This window comes from Lactuca virosa, chromosome 5 (assembly GCF_052849685.1).
Source record: "Lactuca virosa cultivar CGN04683 chromosome 5, Lactuca_virosa_CGN04683_v6, whole genome shotgun sequence".
NCBI lineage: Eukaryota > Viridiplantae > Streptophyta > Magnoliopsida > Asterales > Asteraceae > Lactuca > Lactuca virosa.
The window spans coordinates 117,263,651-117,278,585 of record NC_136430.1 but is presented as its reverse complement, the minus strand read 5'-3'; the positions used below and the strand labels follow the sequence as shown (position 1 = coordinate 117,278,585).

Sequence of the window (14,935 nt, the reverse complement as noted above, 5' to 3'; positions counted from 1 at the left end):
ATATTTGTTGTAGTGAATTCTTGTCAATATGCGTAACGACGATCCGCATGCTCTTTCATTCAATCTCACAAGCAACATTGGATCTACGACAAGGATTCCAATCCTCTTTCCAGAATATTATGAAGTCTGGGCTCTTCACTTTGAAGATTACGTTCTTGGAATCAAAGAACATGGTTCCACTATATGGCATGTAATGACGAAGGAGACGTACACATATTCGGGTACCAAACAAGAAATCAAAACTCTGGCCGATTATAATGCACTCATTATTGAACATACTAACGTTCCATACGATTAGAAGAATGAGCTAATGTGTAATATAAAGACAATGAGAATCATTCGATTTGCTCTTCCTCCAGACACTTTTCGTCTTGTTAGTGTATGTGATACTACAAAAGGTATTTGGGACAGGCTGAAGGAGTTGTATTCTGGTGATGCCGACTTAGAACATTCTTTGCAAACGACGCTCTTATCGGAGTTCCGAAAGTTTGTACAAAAACCTGATGAGAAGTTAGATCAAACGTTTTATATGTTCAATTATTTATTAAGCAGAATGCTCAAACACAATCTTGAGCGACGAGTCATTGAACAGAAGGTCACGTTCATGAATGCTCTAAGATCTGAATGGAAGTTTATTGTTTCAACAATGAAGGCACATGAACAATTCAAAAGCTATACGTTGGCAAAGCTCGTGGGTATTCTGAGATCTCATGAAGATGAAGTTACTAAGGAAGTGAAGCTTGTTTCTAGTGTTGGATCTTTGGCACTGATTGCGAAAGGCAAGTCAGCAAAAGTTGATTCAAATTCTGATTTTCGAAAGATGAACTATCAAAGGAGGACAAAGGTTTAATGGTATCTAATCCAAATAAGTTCTATAAGAAGAATTTCTCTCGCTTCAGAAACAAAAACAAGTAGGGAAACTCAAGTTTCGAAAATCCAAAGGAATAGAGTTTCAAGAACTCTCAGAATGATGTGGAAAAGAAAGAAAAGAAGTTACTGGGTGATTCTGTCTATGAATGTAATTATTGTCATGGCAAGAATCATTTTGCAAAGGAATGCTTGCTTCGGAGGCAGAATGAGAAGAAAGAGACGGAAAAATATGAGGCCTATTACATTCAAAAGATAGAGGATCTCCGAAAGAAAAGTACATCAAATGTGAAACCTGCATTGATTGTGCAAGAGGAAAGTGATGACGGTAGAGTTGAAGTATGGTCCATAGATTCGGAGGACGATGAGGTGAGAAAACCCTCCCATGGTGGGTGCTTTGTGGTGAAGTCAGAGAAGCAAGGATATGAAGGCAAGTGTATGATTGTTCAGAATGGTTGTTCGGAACCGAGAGGATATGCCACTGATGGTGAAAAAACGTATGAGAGTTGTTTTGTTGCAAAGACTGTTACGGAGTAGGTGAAGGAGTACGAGAAGGTGGTTGACAAGGTACATTCTACTCTAAAATCTCTTAATATTCCTACGTCCTGTTATGATTCTCAATTAGATGTCTTGCGATATACTATTTCTAATTTTAGTGATAGTTTGAAAAGAACTCATCTCAATAGTTCTAATCTGAATGATCAACTTAACAGGGTAACATTTAAGAGCGAAGAGAGAAGATTAAGAATAGAGGCATTGGAAGTAGAGCTTACTAGATCACAAGATGATATTATATACCTTAAAAGAGATAGTATTGCACTTTTGAAACAGAGGAATATTTTTGATTGCTAAGCGTTTATATTTTAATATCACTCAGCTTCATTTGGATTGTGAAATAGGGAAACGTTTGCATAAAATGATTTTACCCTTTCTTGAATTGAAAGAGTATGAAATCGATGCTAAATGCTGTAAATGCGAATCGATTGTTTCTTCAGATGACGTTTCTAATTATTACAAGATTGGACTTGATAAAATAGAAGAATATATTCAGTCCAAAGAACATAAAAACATGTTGAATGAAGTATTAACTAAAAAAGATAAACAAGTAATCAAATTAAATTCTATGCAGAAGTATAACTTATTATGCAAAAAGTTGAATTCGTAAAATACTGTTGATTCCGAGAATATTTCTGAATTCGATGAAAGCGAAATGAGTGAAATATCTGTAGATGATGAAATTGATTGTTCTACTTTTGTACAAAATTGTGATGAACAAAAGAAAATTTTAATTTCTGAAAACTCAATTGAATTTGTTTCGAGTTGCTAAAAATAAATGTTCAAAAGTTTTGAAAGAAAAAGCAATAGTTCATCCGAAAGTTCAAACAGTTACGAATCAAGTTTTTGTAAAGAAAGGACTGAACAAAAATGATACATCTTAATTAACGTCCCAGGTTGATAATGATAATGCGAAAGGGTGTGATGAATTCTTCTGGTCCAAGCCAATAGACAACGCGGATGAAACAAAAGGTCTTTCAGAAATGACCTCCTGGAAAACAAAAGGGAAATACGTTTCTGTACCATTGAACCGTGTGAACTTTTGATACGAAAAGGTCGGACCAAGTGGGACAAAAGATGTTTCAATTGAAACCTCTTCGGAACAGAATGAAACGCTAGTCAGAAAGGAAAAACTGAAATTTAATATTCACAAATTTGCTGAAGAATTGATTGCAAAGAAAAGACATGTGAATGCTAGATATAGAAAGAATTTGAAAGAAAGAAAACGTTATTGGAAGAAAATGAATTCCAATCAAAGTTCTGTCAACACAACACAATCTTCTAATCAAAATAAAAATTCATCTATAATTCCGAAACAAAAGTCAATTTTTTCTTCTAATAAAAGTTGTTCACAAAAGTCACGGCTTTTGAAACTAATTGCCAAATCAAAAGATTTTAAGGGTAAAAACAAAATTTCTTCGAAACCAGAAATTACTCTCAAAGAGTACGAAGCAAAATTGAAAAAGGAGGAAAAAGAATTCTCAAAAAGAATGGCTCCGAAATTCAAAGAATACATTCAACAAAAAGTTAATGTTGTTGAAATTAATCTTTGTGATAACAAATTTGAAGTTTTTAAAATGGAAAAAGGGATGAGCTGTGCTTTGAAAAGAAAATCCTTTTGTGTTGACAAAACAAAAATTTTCCCTGTTCAAAAGAAATCCTCACAAGGACCCAAGTTGGTTTGGGTTCCTAAAACTCTCTAAATTTTGTAGGTTATGTGTGGTGAATAGTATGATTCCGAATGGTACATCGATAGTGGTTGTTCTCGTCACATGACAGGAAGGAGAGAGGAGTTGCGAGATTTTCGGACTTTAAAGGATGGCGGAAGAGTGAAGTTTGGAAACAATGCCACAGGAGAGATAAAAGGATATGGAATGATCACAAATGGCAAATTCAGAATTCAGAAGGTAGCTTACGTTGAGGGCTTACAACATAATCTAATCAGTGTTTCGCATTTGGTTGTAGGTACAGGTCTAAAAGTGTCTTTTGATGAAGAAGGTTCAGAAATTATAGAAAAGAAATCTAAGGCTATTTTTCTGAAGTCTAGAAGGAAAGGAGAGATGTATCCTCTGAATCTGAATCCGATCCAAGGAAAACCTTCTATCTACTTGCTTACGAAAGCCTCTTCGGATGATAGTTGGTTATGGCACAGAAGGCTTTCTCATCTAAATTTCAAGGACATCAACAAGCTCGTAATTGGTGATCTCGTTCGTGGGCTACCTCTTCTGAAATTCGAAAGGAACATTTATGTGCTGCTTGCGAGCTCGGAAAGCAAAGTAGAAAGAGTCATTCTTCTATCATCAATACCAAAATCATTGAGCCACTGGAACTTTTGCACATTGATCTATGTGGTCCCCTACCATCGAAAGCATTGGTGGTAACAAATATATTTTGGTCATTGTTGATGATTTTTATAGATTCACCTGGGTTTTCTTTCTTAGACAAAAATTCGACGCAACACAGAAGCTGATAGATAGCATCAAGCGGGTGGAGCTACAATAACGAAAGCCAGTTCGGAAAATTTGTAGTGATAATGGTTCGAAATTCAAAAACCATGCGTTTGAAGAATTCTTGACCGACAAAGGGATTTCTTATAATTTCTCTTCGCCGCACACTCCACAACAGAACGGTGTAGTTGAAATTCGAAATCGCTCTCTCTGTGAAGCTGCATGGACAATGTTGTCATTTGCGAATCTTCCCTTGTATTTCTGGGCTGATGCCATCGCCACTGCTTGTTATACTCATAACCACTCCTATATCAACAAGCGATTTCTGACCACTCCATATGAAATTCTGAACAATCGGAAACCTAACATTAAATTATTTAATATGGTTGGTTCCAAGTGCTTCTTATTAAATTCCAAAGAAAATAAGAACAAATTCGACGTGAAAGTTGACGAAAGAATTTTTCTGGGGTATTCCTTGAGATCAAAGGCCTATCGGGTTCTGAACAAGAATTCAAAGAAGATTGAGGAAACCTACTACGTCACGTTTGATGACAATTATATGAAGAAATATCAAAAAGAAGATTGTCAACCTGAGGAAATTTTTTCATCAACAAATTCTAAGACTATTCCTCTCATGAATTTATATGAGGAATTTCTAATTTTTTTTGATGAACCTGACCAAGCAATCTCCTCAGAATCAAACGCAAAAGACAATCAAGAAGATGAATTGATCAAGATTGTTGACGAAACTGCCAAAAATGAAGAGATTCCTCCTAAGCAACCAATTCTGAATGACCCTTAACCATAATCTTCTGATTCTCCAGTCCAGGGGGAGAGTTCGACTAAGAAATTCAATACTGGTATTCCTCTCCAGGAGGAGAACTCAATTCCGAATGTGGGGTCGCATGTAAACTTCCAGGGGGAGAATAGTGAAAATAATGACTCAGATGTACAATCGGAATTCGAAAAAGTTGATCTAGCCTATGATCAGAACTATCCTCCAATGACAAAATGGACCAAAGACCATCCTCCAAATCAAGTGATCAGAGATTCTTCATCAGGAGTTCTCACTCGTGCTCAACAAAAATCGAAACAAAATGCATTATTTTCGAAAATGGAGTTTTGCATGTTTAACTCTTTTATTTCGAAAATTGAGCCTAAAACTGTTAAAATTGCTCTTGATCATGCAGACTGGGTTCAGGTGATGCAAGAGGAGCTAAATGAGTTTGAAAGGAATAAAGTATGGAGATTGGATCCCACTCTAGAAAATTCTTCGGTTGTTGGCATGACATGGGTGTTCAAAGGAAACGTTATTCGCAACAAGGCACGTTTGGTGGTTAAATGCTATTGTCAAGAGGAAGGAATAGATTACAAAGAGACGTTCGCACCGGTGGCAAGACTTGAATCTGTTCGGATCTTTCTAGCATATGCCGCTCACAAAAATTTTGAAGTCTATCAAATGAATGTGAAGTGTGCATTTCTGAATGGCGAACTCGAGGAAACTGTATATGTGGAACAACCGCCAGGTTTTGTTAATGCGAAATATCCCAATCATTGTTACATACTGGACAAGGCAGTGTATGGTCTGAAACAAGCACCTCGTGCATGGTATGAAACCCTGACTCGTTTTCTTAAGCAATCAAAATTTAAATAAGGTTCGGTTGACCCAACCTTCTTTCGCAAGAAAGATGGTGACCATTTAATGATCATTGAAATTTATGTTGATGACATTATTTTCAAATCCACTAATCCTATATTAACAGTTGAATTCCAAAAACTAATGGAAACTAAATTTGAAATGAGTTTAATGGGTCCAATTAACTTTTTTGTTGGTTTAAACTTAGACAGATTTCAAAAGGTATTTTTATCAACCAAGAAGCCTACACGAAAACCTTGCTAGAAAATTTTGGAATGGTGGGTGATTCAAAGGTCAGGGTTCCTATGGCATTCGGAACGAAACTTACTCCATCCTTGGATAAGCCAGCAGTAGATATCACATTATTTCGTCAGATGATTAGATATTTAATGTATTTAACATCAAGTCGTACAGATATAATGTTTGTTGTATGTTATTGTGTCATGTTTCAGGCGAATCCCCGTGAACTGTATATGGTGGATGTAAAGAACATATTTTGATACCTCAAAAGAACTACATCTCTCAGAATATGGTATCTATCAAATTCTGGTTTCTATGTGCAAGCTTATTTCGACGCAGACCTTGGTGGTTGTGGCCTTGATCGGAAGAGCACATCAGGTGGTTATTAGTTTCTGTATGGAAAGCTTGTCAATTGGCAATACAAGAAAAAAAAACCTCTGTGTCTTTATCCACAACAGAAGTTGAATACATCGCAACAGCATCATGCACTTCCCAAGTTGTCACACCCCCAAACCAGACGGCGGAAACGTCCGGGGGTGGAGGACTTCATTTGTAGTATCACAACACATGCAGTATAGTAATCAAAGTACAAATAACCATTGTATTTAAAAAGTATAAAGAGTTACATGTGTTTCAAAATTGTATACTGAAACTAAATAGTTGTACAAAAGAAGAAGACAAGACATAAATAGCTCCATCTTCTCAAAAGCTCGAGGTGTACCTGTCTACTGGTTCCCTGAGAATACAAGTAATTTGAAAAGAGAGAATCAACATAAAGTTGAGTGAGTGCATAAGTATTTATGTTTGGAAAAATGTTTTCTATTTCTTGAATATGTAAACTGTTTCCAGAAAATCCTATATTTTCTGCTGTATATGAAAAGTAGTTTTTGTTGTATAAAACTGTTCTAATTGTAAACCAATGTTTTGTATTTGTAATCCTTTTGTAAGCTTGTATCTGAGAGTATATCTGGTTTCACCAACTGTTATTGTAAATTGTAATGTATTACTGTAAACCGTATCTTGTAAACTAGTACTTTGAAAAAGTACATAAGTTTAGTTAATTATACACTAACGTATTGTTAATGTCTTTTAATGGGTTATTATAACCATACTGACTAGATGGCCTGACCCAACGCTATGAGTGCGCTGAAAACATGTTGATAACAATTTGTCACTCACAGGCGTGTATGCCTGACTGTAGCTAGCAGTCTGAGTGCAGGGTTGTCAATCCCAATATAGATCTATACACACATTGTTTCTATTCCCGGCTGGAGATTCTGGTTATAATGTCAGGACTTTAACTATGTTGTTTAAAATGAATTAAACAACCTGAAGTACTTGTCTTATAAAAGCATATAAACGTTACATGTATAATAGTTATGAAAACCCAATCATTCTGAAATAAATGATTGATAGTATGTTCTTGAATTAGTATTCTTCACATGTATCTGAAAGAATGTATAGTCTTGACTAGTTTTGAATCAAACCTTTGTTCTTGTAAAAAAATGTATTCTAGTATATTTGAATCGTGAATTAATGTTCTGTGAATCATAAATTATACCTATTATAATTTATAAGTACTTTCTGTATTGATACTTAGTATGAATGCAACCCCTTGCTCAACTTTTTACAAAGGGTAATTGAAACTAATTGAACAAACTTTTATATTTGTATACATATATAATTATATATAAGTAAAATTTAGATGACACTCGGACAAATAACTGATGCTTATAATCCCACATCCAAACAAGGAAAAGGAACCAAAGTGAGTTATCAGTCCTAAGCCTTTTAAATCTTATTTATATAAATATATGTATACTAGTATGATTTTTTTGGGAGAAATATAAGTATAAAAACTTTTAAAAGAAGTTTGATATTTTGAAATTCATTTTGGTGACTTGATGTCATTTGAAATAAGCATAGAAAATCATTTGATTTGATGATAACTGAAATCCATTTTGATAAGATATTTGAAAATCACTTGTTTATAACACAAAATCTTTGTGTTAGACTTGTATTCCCTCCCCCCCCCCCCCCTTAAAACAGTAAAAACTATGAAAATACGGGGGTATGAACTCACCTGTAGTAAGTTATTCAATTGTAATGTCGGTGTAGGATGCTAAGTGTCAAGTGAAGTCTTGAACACAACAGATCCTATTAAACATATAATGATACATATATGGATATAATTAGTTTTTAAACAACTAATTATGTTAAGAAACCATCTTAGGGACTAGGAATCACTTAGATTGAAATGTTACAATCACATGTGATTAAATCAAATGGAGTTTACGGCCACTCCTTGGAGTTTACGGCCACACCTTTGGTGTTTACGGCCAAGGGGAGTTTACGGCCAATGATGTTCTTCATAGGAGTTTATGGCCAAGGGAGATGTTCATGGCCCAAGAAGATCTTGAGTTTACGGCCAAGGGAGATGCTCATGGTCGTAAACTCTTATGTTCTTGGTAAATGGTTGTTTTCAAGGTTGTAAGTTAAGAGCTTTTATAGGATAACTAGTATATGGAAGATTACTTACGTTTTCAAGCTTGAAGGGGGTGATCACGGTTTAAACAACTGGTGTGTTCTTCATGTTCTTGAAGATCTAACCCAAAAGAGATGAATTCAAAGATAAAATCAAGGGGTTTTACTAGATCAAGAAGGATATCAACTTAGAAATGGATGAATCACTTACAAATTTGGTGAGAATTAGAAGTGTTCTTGATGATACTTGAGAGAATTTGAGAGTTCTTGACTGGAGGATATGAGAAATGAAGGAAAAATGAAGAAAATCTATATATATATATATATATATATATATATATATATCTGCGAGGGTTCACGGTCCGAAGTCGGTTTAACGTTTACGGCCGAAGCCTCGTTTACGGCTGCGAGGGGTTTACGGTCCGAAGAGTGTACAGCCGTAAACTCTTTGCGGCCCGAAGTGTTTGCAGTCCGAAGCGAAGTTTCTCGGATTTTCAAGCCTTTTTCCTTTCAATTTCAAATGTAGATATTTTAAGGATTTTAACAAATAAAGGTTATTATTATAACCTAAATTGAAATCCAAACACTAAAAAGGGTTTTAGTTGACCTCTGTTTGACTTTTGTTTGACTAGAGTTGACTTTATAAACAGTAAATAACGGGATGTTACACAAGTGGTATGGATTCAGAATCAGTTAAGAGATTATGGAATCAATATGAAGTGAATTCCCTTGTGTTGTGATTCCGAAAGTGCAATAAGAATTTGCCACAATCCAGTGAAACACTCGAAAACAAAGCATATAGCACTGCGATACCACTTCATAAAGGATTATGTAGAGGATGGGAATGTAGAAGTTCATTTTGTTAGATCCTCAAATCAGTTAGCTGATATCTACACAAAGGCCCTTCCTAAAGCATCATTTAATCGTATTTTACAAGGGTTAGGAGTGATTGAAGCCGACTCAATTCCGATATCCCCTTCGTAGTGATCAGTGTTTGCAAGTTGCTGTTCACATTCCGAATGGTTTCGAGCTTCGGAATCTACTATTCATATTCAAATTTGTTCCGAGCTTCGGAATGGTTCAGAATTTACTGTTTACTTCCGACTCGCTCCGAGCTTCGGAATGGTTCCGAGTCTACTGTTCATTATGGCTCCAGAATCTTTCATCCTTGTAAGTCTTTTCTTATTTTCTTTAATTTTATATACTTCTTTAATTTTTTTTGTTCTGAAATTACTGTTTAATTTCATTTTTATTAGAAAATTAAAATTCCAATTTTTTTTTGTTTTTGTCTTTTATTTTCAGAAATTGAAAAATATCAAAAATATTTTCTTCTCTTTAAGTGTTTTCAAAATCAAAAATATTTTCGTTTCTAAATTCATTTCTGAATTTAAGTCTGCAACAATGAATTGACGGTCGACTTAATCACTTCTTTCTACCATATCTTATCACAACTTCCTCGTAGTCCCTTGATTATTGAAATAAAACATGTTTCGATATAGGGCTACAAAACTCTTGTTCATGATCGCAAAATAGTTATCAACATGATTTTCGTGAAACTCACAACCATTCTTTTACCAATCTATTATTCTGTATCGTAACCCTTAAGACTCTCAGGTTTAACCATTGACGTTTAGGTTACAAAACATATGTGTTTATGATCTTGAAATCATTATAACCATGATTTTGAGTGAAATCCAAAACTCCGAACACCATTTCTGAATTGATGGTGAACATCCTTTTGTTTTAGAAAATTTACCATGGAATTGACGAACAAAACCTTTTGGTTTGTACCTTTAAGTGTTTTAAATCTCATTTTTTTAGTGATCTTTATGAAATGCTCTCGACCTAAGACATTTCTTCCCAATGGATCCAGTTTGTATTTTTTTTTGTAGATTTCCATAATATCAGTCAGGTTAAAGAATATCCCAATCTTACTTATTTTTATGGCTACACTGGTCAAACAAGTACTTCTTTCAGATCTTTGGACTTATATTAAGTTTTGGAATTTGGATGAAGCTAAAACCACCCTTTTAGCCTTATAAAAGAAGCCTTTCACAGTTTCTCAATAAACTGGTGATCGTAAAACAACGGGAAATCACACAAACACTTCGGAGTCTCTCTTGACTTAGAAGGAAGAGATCGTTGCCCGAGATCAATCAAAATTTCATATCAACATTGCTTGATATCACTAAATCCCACATATTATTTTCTTTATTTCTTTTTCTTTGGCACACTCCTGCCATAAAATCCTCATGATTTTACCAAGTCAGGTTTCCATTCCGAAAGGATGTTTACAGAGCTAGAAGGTAGAACGGTAATTACGAAAAGACTAATTCAGAACATTGTGAATTCGAAACGTTTAATGACTTTTGGATAACTTCAAATCTTGGTGCGATTTTCGAATCCCTGGCATGCGTGGATGTTATAACAGATTCTGACAGTCATTGATTAGCTGTCACAATATTATTGATTGATTCTTCGGCGTGCTCAAATTTGAAACGACGGTTTCTCTCTCTACTCGTCATATACCATATATAAGGAAACGAAAACTATTCATTTGCCTTCACCGCAAACACAATTCTCAAAGCAACAACTGCTCTATCTCCCTCTATTGTTCATCATCTTCTTCAAAGCTTCAATGGCAGGATCATCTGAACAAGTTTCTTTTGCTGATCAATCCGCTTTTATCATCATGCTCACAGTCAAGCTCAACCAGAACTTGATTCTTAATCTAGATGCTTCACGTTACGATGCACAAATCAGGCCAATTATCGAGTGTCTTAATTTATCGCCATTGATGAAGGCGTTAACCATGGCTGAAGTTGTTCCTCTTGTTCATCTCTCAAAGGCATTCTCCACCACTACCTATAACAAGGTTGATGATCTTATCAACTTCGAGATTGCTATTCACAAGACCTCAATCTCTAAGCCCCAGTTCAACAAACTTCTAGGGCTTGCTTTACCTGAAGTTCGTGTTGATCCATAATCGATCCCAACCATCTCCCTAATTGAGATGTTCTATCAAATGGGATACATTGCCGACATCTCGCTGTTATGCAAGTTTAGGAAACCCTTTCTTCCTCCAATGTGGAATGGTTTGTTTACTTTACTATTAAAGAGTTTTTCAGAAAGGGTTGCTGGTTCCGATAGTGCAAGCAAGTTATTCTACACACTCATCTATAGACTATATCATGTTGTCAATCTTTACTATGGTTCTATTCTGTGGGCTCAACTTATTCAAAGCACCATCTCATATACTCGACACACAGAGATTTCATGTGCCAGATTCTGGTCAACCGTTGTCAATCGTGCCCTAGGCCATTTCAAAGTCCCTTTGATGAAGATTCCTTAATGGAAGAAATTCCAACACTCCAGACATCCACATTCATGTTGTTTGATTCCCGCAACTTCAAGTTTATTGGCTTAGTCCCGGAGGAAATGTTGAAAAAGGTTCCTCTTGACAATGCTATAGTGAGGGAGTATCAGAAGTTACCATCATCATGTGTTCGTTTAATGCCTGCTGATCTGAAGAAGTTGATTGAAGAAAGCAACAAACCAAAACATGGAGGTAAACGAAAAGCTAAGGCGGCTCCTTGCGAAAGTGTCAAAGTTCCGAAGAAAGAAAAAAGCCAGAAAAGAAACCGATATCTCCATCTTCGGTACTTCAGGAAGAATCAGAATCAAGAACTATTACAGAAGTTCAAGAGGATGATACAATCAGACATGAGGAAGAGGATACCGCAACAACTTCAGAACCAACCCCGACAGAACAAATTTCGAAGGTATCTTCTCCACCATCCTCCACTGTTCCAACTTCTGACATTTTTGGGAACATTATGAAAGAACCGTTTCTGAACTTATTAACTTCTCTACAATCCCCACCTGTTATTCCACCTTCTTTACCAATGACTTCCTCACCCACTACACCCACTATTCTGATCTTATCCATTGCTCCTCTACCATCAATGAGCTCTGTGGGAATGTATCTTCCTCAGATATCAATCCCTCTATCTACACCCATCTTTATTGATTCAACCGTTCCAACTACATCTTCAGTCTCCACTCCACCAGAAGTCCCTGTAATTAAATCCGTTTCGGAGGAGATTCAAACTTCAGGCATCCATGCCAACGTATCTGATATGGGGGTAAATGCCAATATTGGTGTGACTACCGAACCTAGAACTTCTACTGCTTCTCCTTTCAATGAGGATGAAGAGATTATGTTTGGTGATGAACAAGAACCCATAGAGGACTTTGTTTTTCAGCCCTTTAATCTCAATATCAACAGTGATGAGGACGAAGCTCCAATGACAAACGGCCAGTTCAAGAAATTAAGAGAAAAGCTTGACTCCCTCGTAGATAAATCTCAAGCCTTCTCAACTTCCAAGTGGGAAAACCTTCTGACCACCCATCGAGCAACTTTAGAGATGCTCACTTCCACAAATTTGAAGGTCATTGAAGAATCCACTAAGGCTACCCAAGCCTCAGACAAGCAGATCACTGAAGCTGTGAAAAAGGATTCACTCTTACAATCTGAAGTCAAAGAATTCATGGCTGATTTTAGGGCCTCTTCGGATAAGACTACAACATATATGAACATGGTTATTGAAGCCTTTGGTTCTTCTTTGAAGGCTGAGAGACAAGCACCTTCAAAGATTCGAGCTGATATTAAGTCGGGCAACGTCGATCTGAATTCAACCATCACCATCCAGCTTGATACGTTAAAGGCAGACTTGGCAGCTGAAAATAAAATCATGGATGCCCTTGCAGAACAAACTCAGAAGGAAAAAGTTCTGAATGAAAAACTAAAGCATGCCAAATCTGAAGTTGCTAGGCTTCAAGAGGAGAAGTCTACAAGGACCTGCACTTTCAAAATTCATCAAAGACTGTTGAGAATCATTGAGACCAGATCTCATCCATTCAATGATACAGTATGCCTTGCTCTCTCGGAAAAACTTAAGCATGTGTTCGCTTTATTGAATCAAATTCAAGGTGTTTCAAGAAGCGTTGTTCCTTCGAAACAACGGGGAGAAGAGGAAGTTAAAGTGAAAGTTGAAGTTGATCATAAGGATAATGTAGCTTCTGGATCAAAGAAAGACAAGGGTAAACAAGTCGATGAAGACGATGAAGAAGAAGAATTGTCCGAATCCGAAAAGCTTGCTCGAAAGAAACGTGTCAAAGAGCTTGATGATCTAAAAGGTCTCCGTCAAAAGCTTGAGGCTGAAGTCAAAAATTCAGCTTTCATTTTCGAAAGTCAAAAGTCCTTGTTTCCTGTTTGGACTATTCAAAAAATTCAGAAGGAAGCCATCGACCTTCCGGAAATATACTGGCTTGAACCGAAGACGTCATTCGATACTTGCAATGAAGTCGAATTCCAGTTGGACTTTCCCCTCACTCCACGAGCATTTCTGTTACGATGCTTCCAAAAGTTTGAGAAGACTCAAATCACGAACAACACAATCAACAAAAAACTCTTCAACTTTTATCTCAAGTATGGAAAGCCTCAATACGAGTCCTGGAGTTTGAAAAGGATCGTAGGTTTGAAGGTTGGATCACCAGTTGAAACTGGATATTTTCCGAACATTAACTTCAAAGGATTTCGGGGTTTTAATCTTGTGCTTCATGAATTTACTTTGGCTGATTTGCCTTTCATAAATCCATATGATTGGATTTCGATATTCAACATAGTTGCAAAGGATGTGAGCAAGTATCAGCTAATTTTTGACCATCTGAAGAAGATGATTAAATGCTACATTTTGGAGTTTGCAAAGATGGATATTGAGATTGCCTCTGTTCTGAACAGAAAGCCTATAATGAAGCCATTTGAAGAACCGGAAGATATCCAAGATCTGCCAGGGGGTCTGATAGACAAAGAATACTGGAGCATCATGTACAAGAAGGAGGGTGGTGTTCTGAAGAATCACATGTTCTTTTTAAGAGACAAGCACTTGTATTCCACAAGCGCAATGAATCAGATTATGGCAAGGGCTAAGGCGAACAAGGCCAACACTAATTCGGATTTGAAATGCGTGTCAGATATGATTTAGTGGTATCAAGTTGTCAGGGCATCCCTTTTGAAAATTATGCCCAAGGTTTTTGAAGCGCAAAAGCAACAATGAAGACTCTCTTCCGATTTGACACAAAGGGGGAGATTGGTAGGTCTAATAAATTGTTGTGTCAAATTTATGCTATTCGGGTTTTCTTGTTCCGAAATGGGTATGTCCGTGTTCAGATTTAGTGTTTGAAAAGTCTCTATAAATAGCGTGCATGTAACTTTAGGGTCACAACTTTTGCAGCTCTCACAGAAAAGTTTCGTCTTTAAAAACTCTTCTAGAGGTGTGTTTAATACAATCATTCGACACACTTTTGATCATTATTGTCTCTATCATCTATCCATCTTATTATAATAGAATCTATCGATCTTTATTGTTCTCACATATGCATGTCAAGATTCTTTTATCACATATACCTCTTGGCTTTATATGACACACTTAACTAGGTTATATGTATAATGGGCTTCTTGTAGAAATTAAACGTACATGGTTTGTTTTTCTCAAATACGTAAGGATGTTGGAGTGACAATGCGGGCATATTACTAAGTATGAAGTGAAATGTGTACTACCCATATCACTTCATACTGGGGGGCTGACGACGAGCATAAGGTGGAGTCCGACGGACAGAAATGACGGACAAAAGTGACAGACAG

At 36.3% G+C, this 14,935-nt stretch overlaps 1 protein-coding gene across 1 annotated transcript; it reads left to right on the top strand.

The window, feature by feature from the left end:
* Positions 1-328: 328 nt before the first annotated feature.
* Positions 329-4,671, top strand: LOC145111657 (uncharacterized). Its single transcript, XM_079047917.1, has 7 exons — positions 329-844; positions 949-1,297; positions 1,812-1,972; positions 2,319-2,441; positions 2,529-3,101; positions 3,153-3,799; positions 3,951-4,671. The coding sequence occupies exons 1-7, from the start codon at positions 329-331 to the stop codon at positions 4,669-4,671; spliced, it is 3,090 nt and encodes a 1,029-aa protein (XP_078904043.1).
* The last annotated feature ends 10,264 nt before the right edge of the window (positions 4,672-14,935 follow it).

Coding starts and splice junctions, on each gene's coding strand:
- LOC145111657 (XM_079047917.1), top strand. CDS start 329: ATGAGAATCATTCGATTTGCTCTTCCTCCAGACACTTTTCGTCTTGTT. Junction 2,442..2,528: donor CAAAAGGGAAATACGTTTCT/GTACCATTGAAC, acceptor TCTTCGGAACAG/AATGAAACGCTAGTCAGAAA. Junction 3,102..3,152: donor CCTCACAAGGACCCAAGTTG/GTTTGGGTTCCT, acceptor TGTGGTGAATAG/TATGATTCCGAATGGTACAT.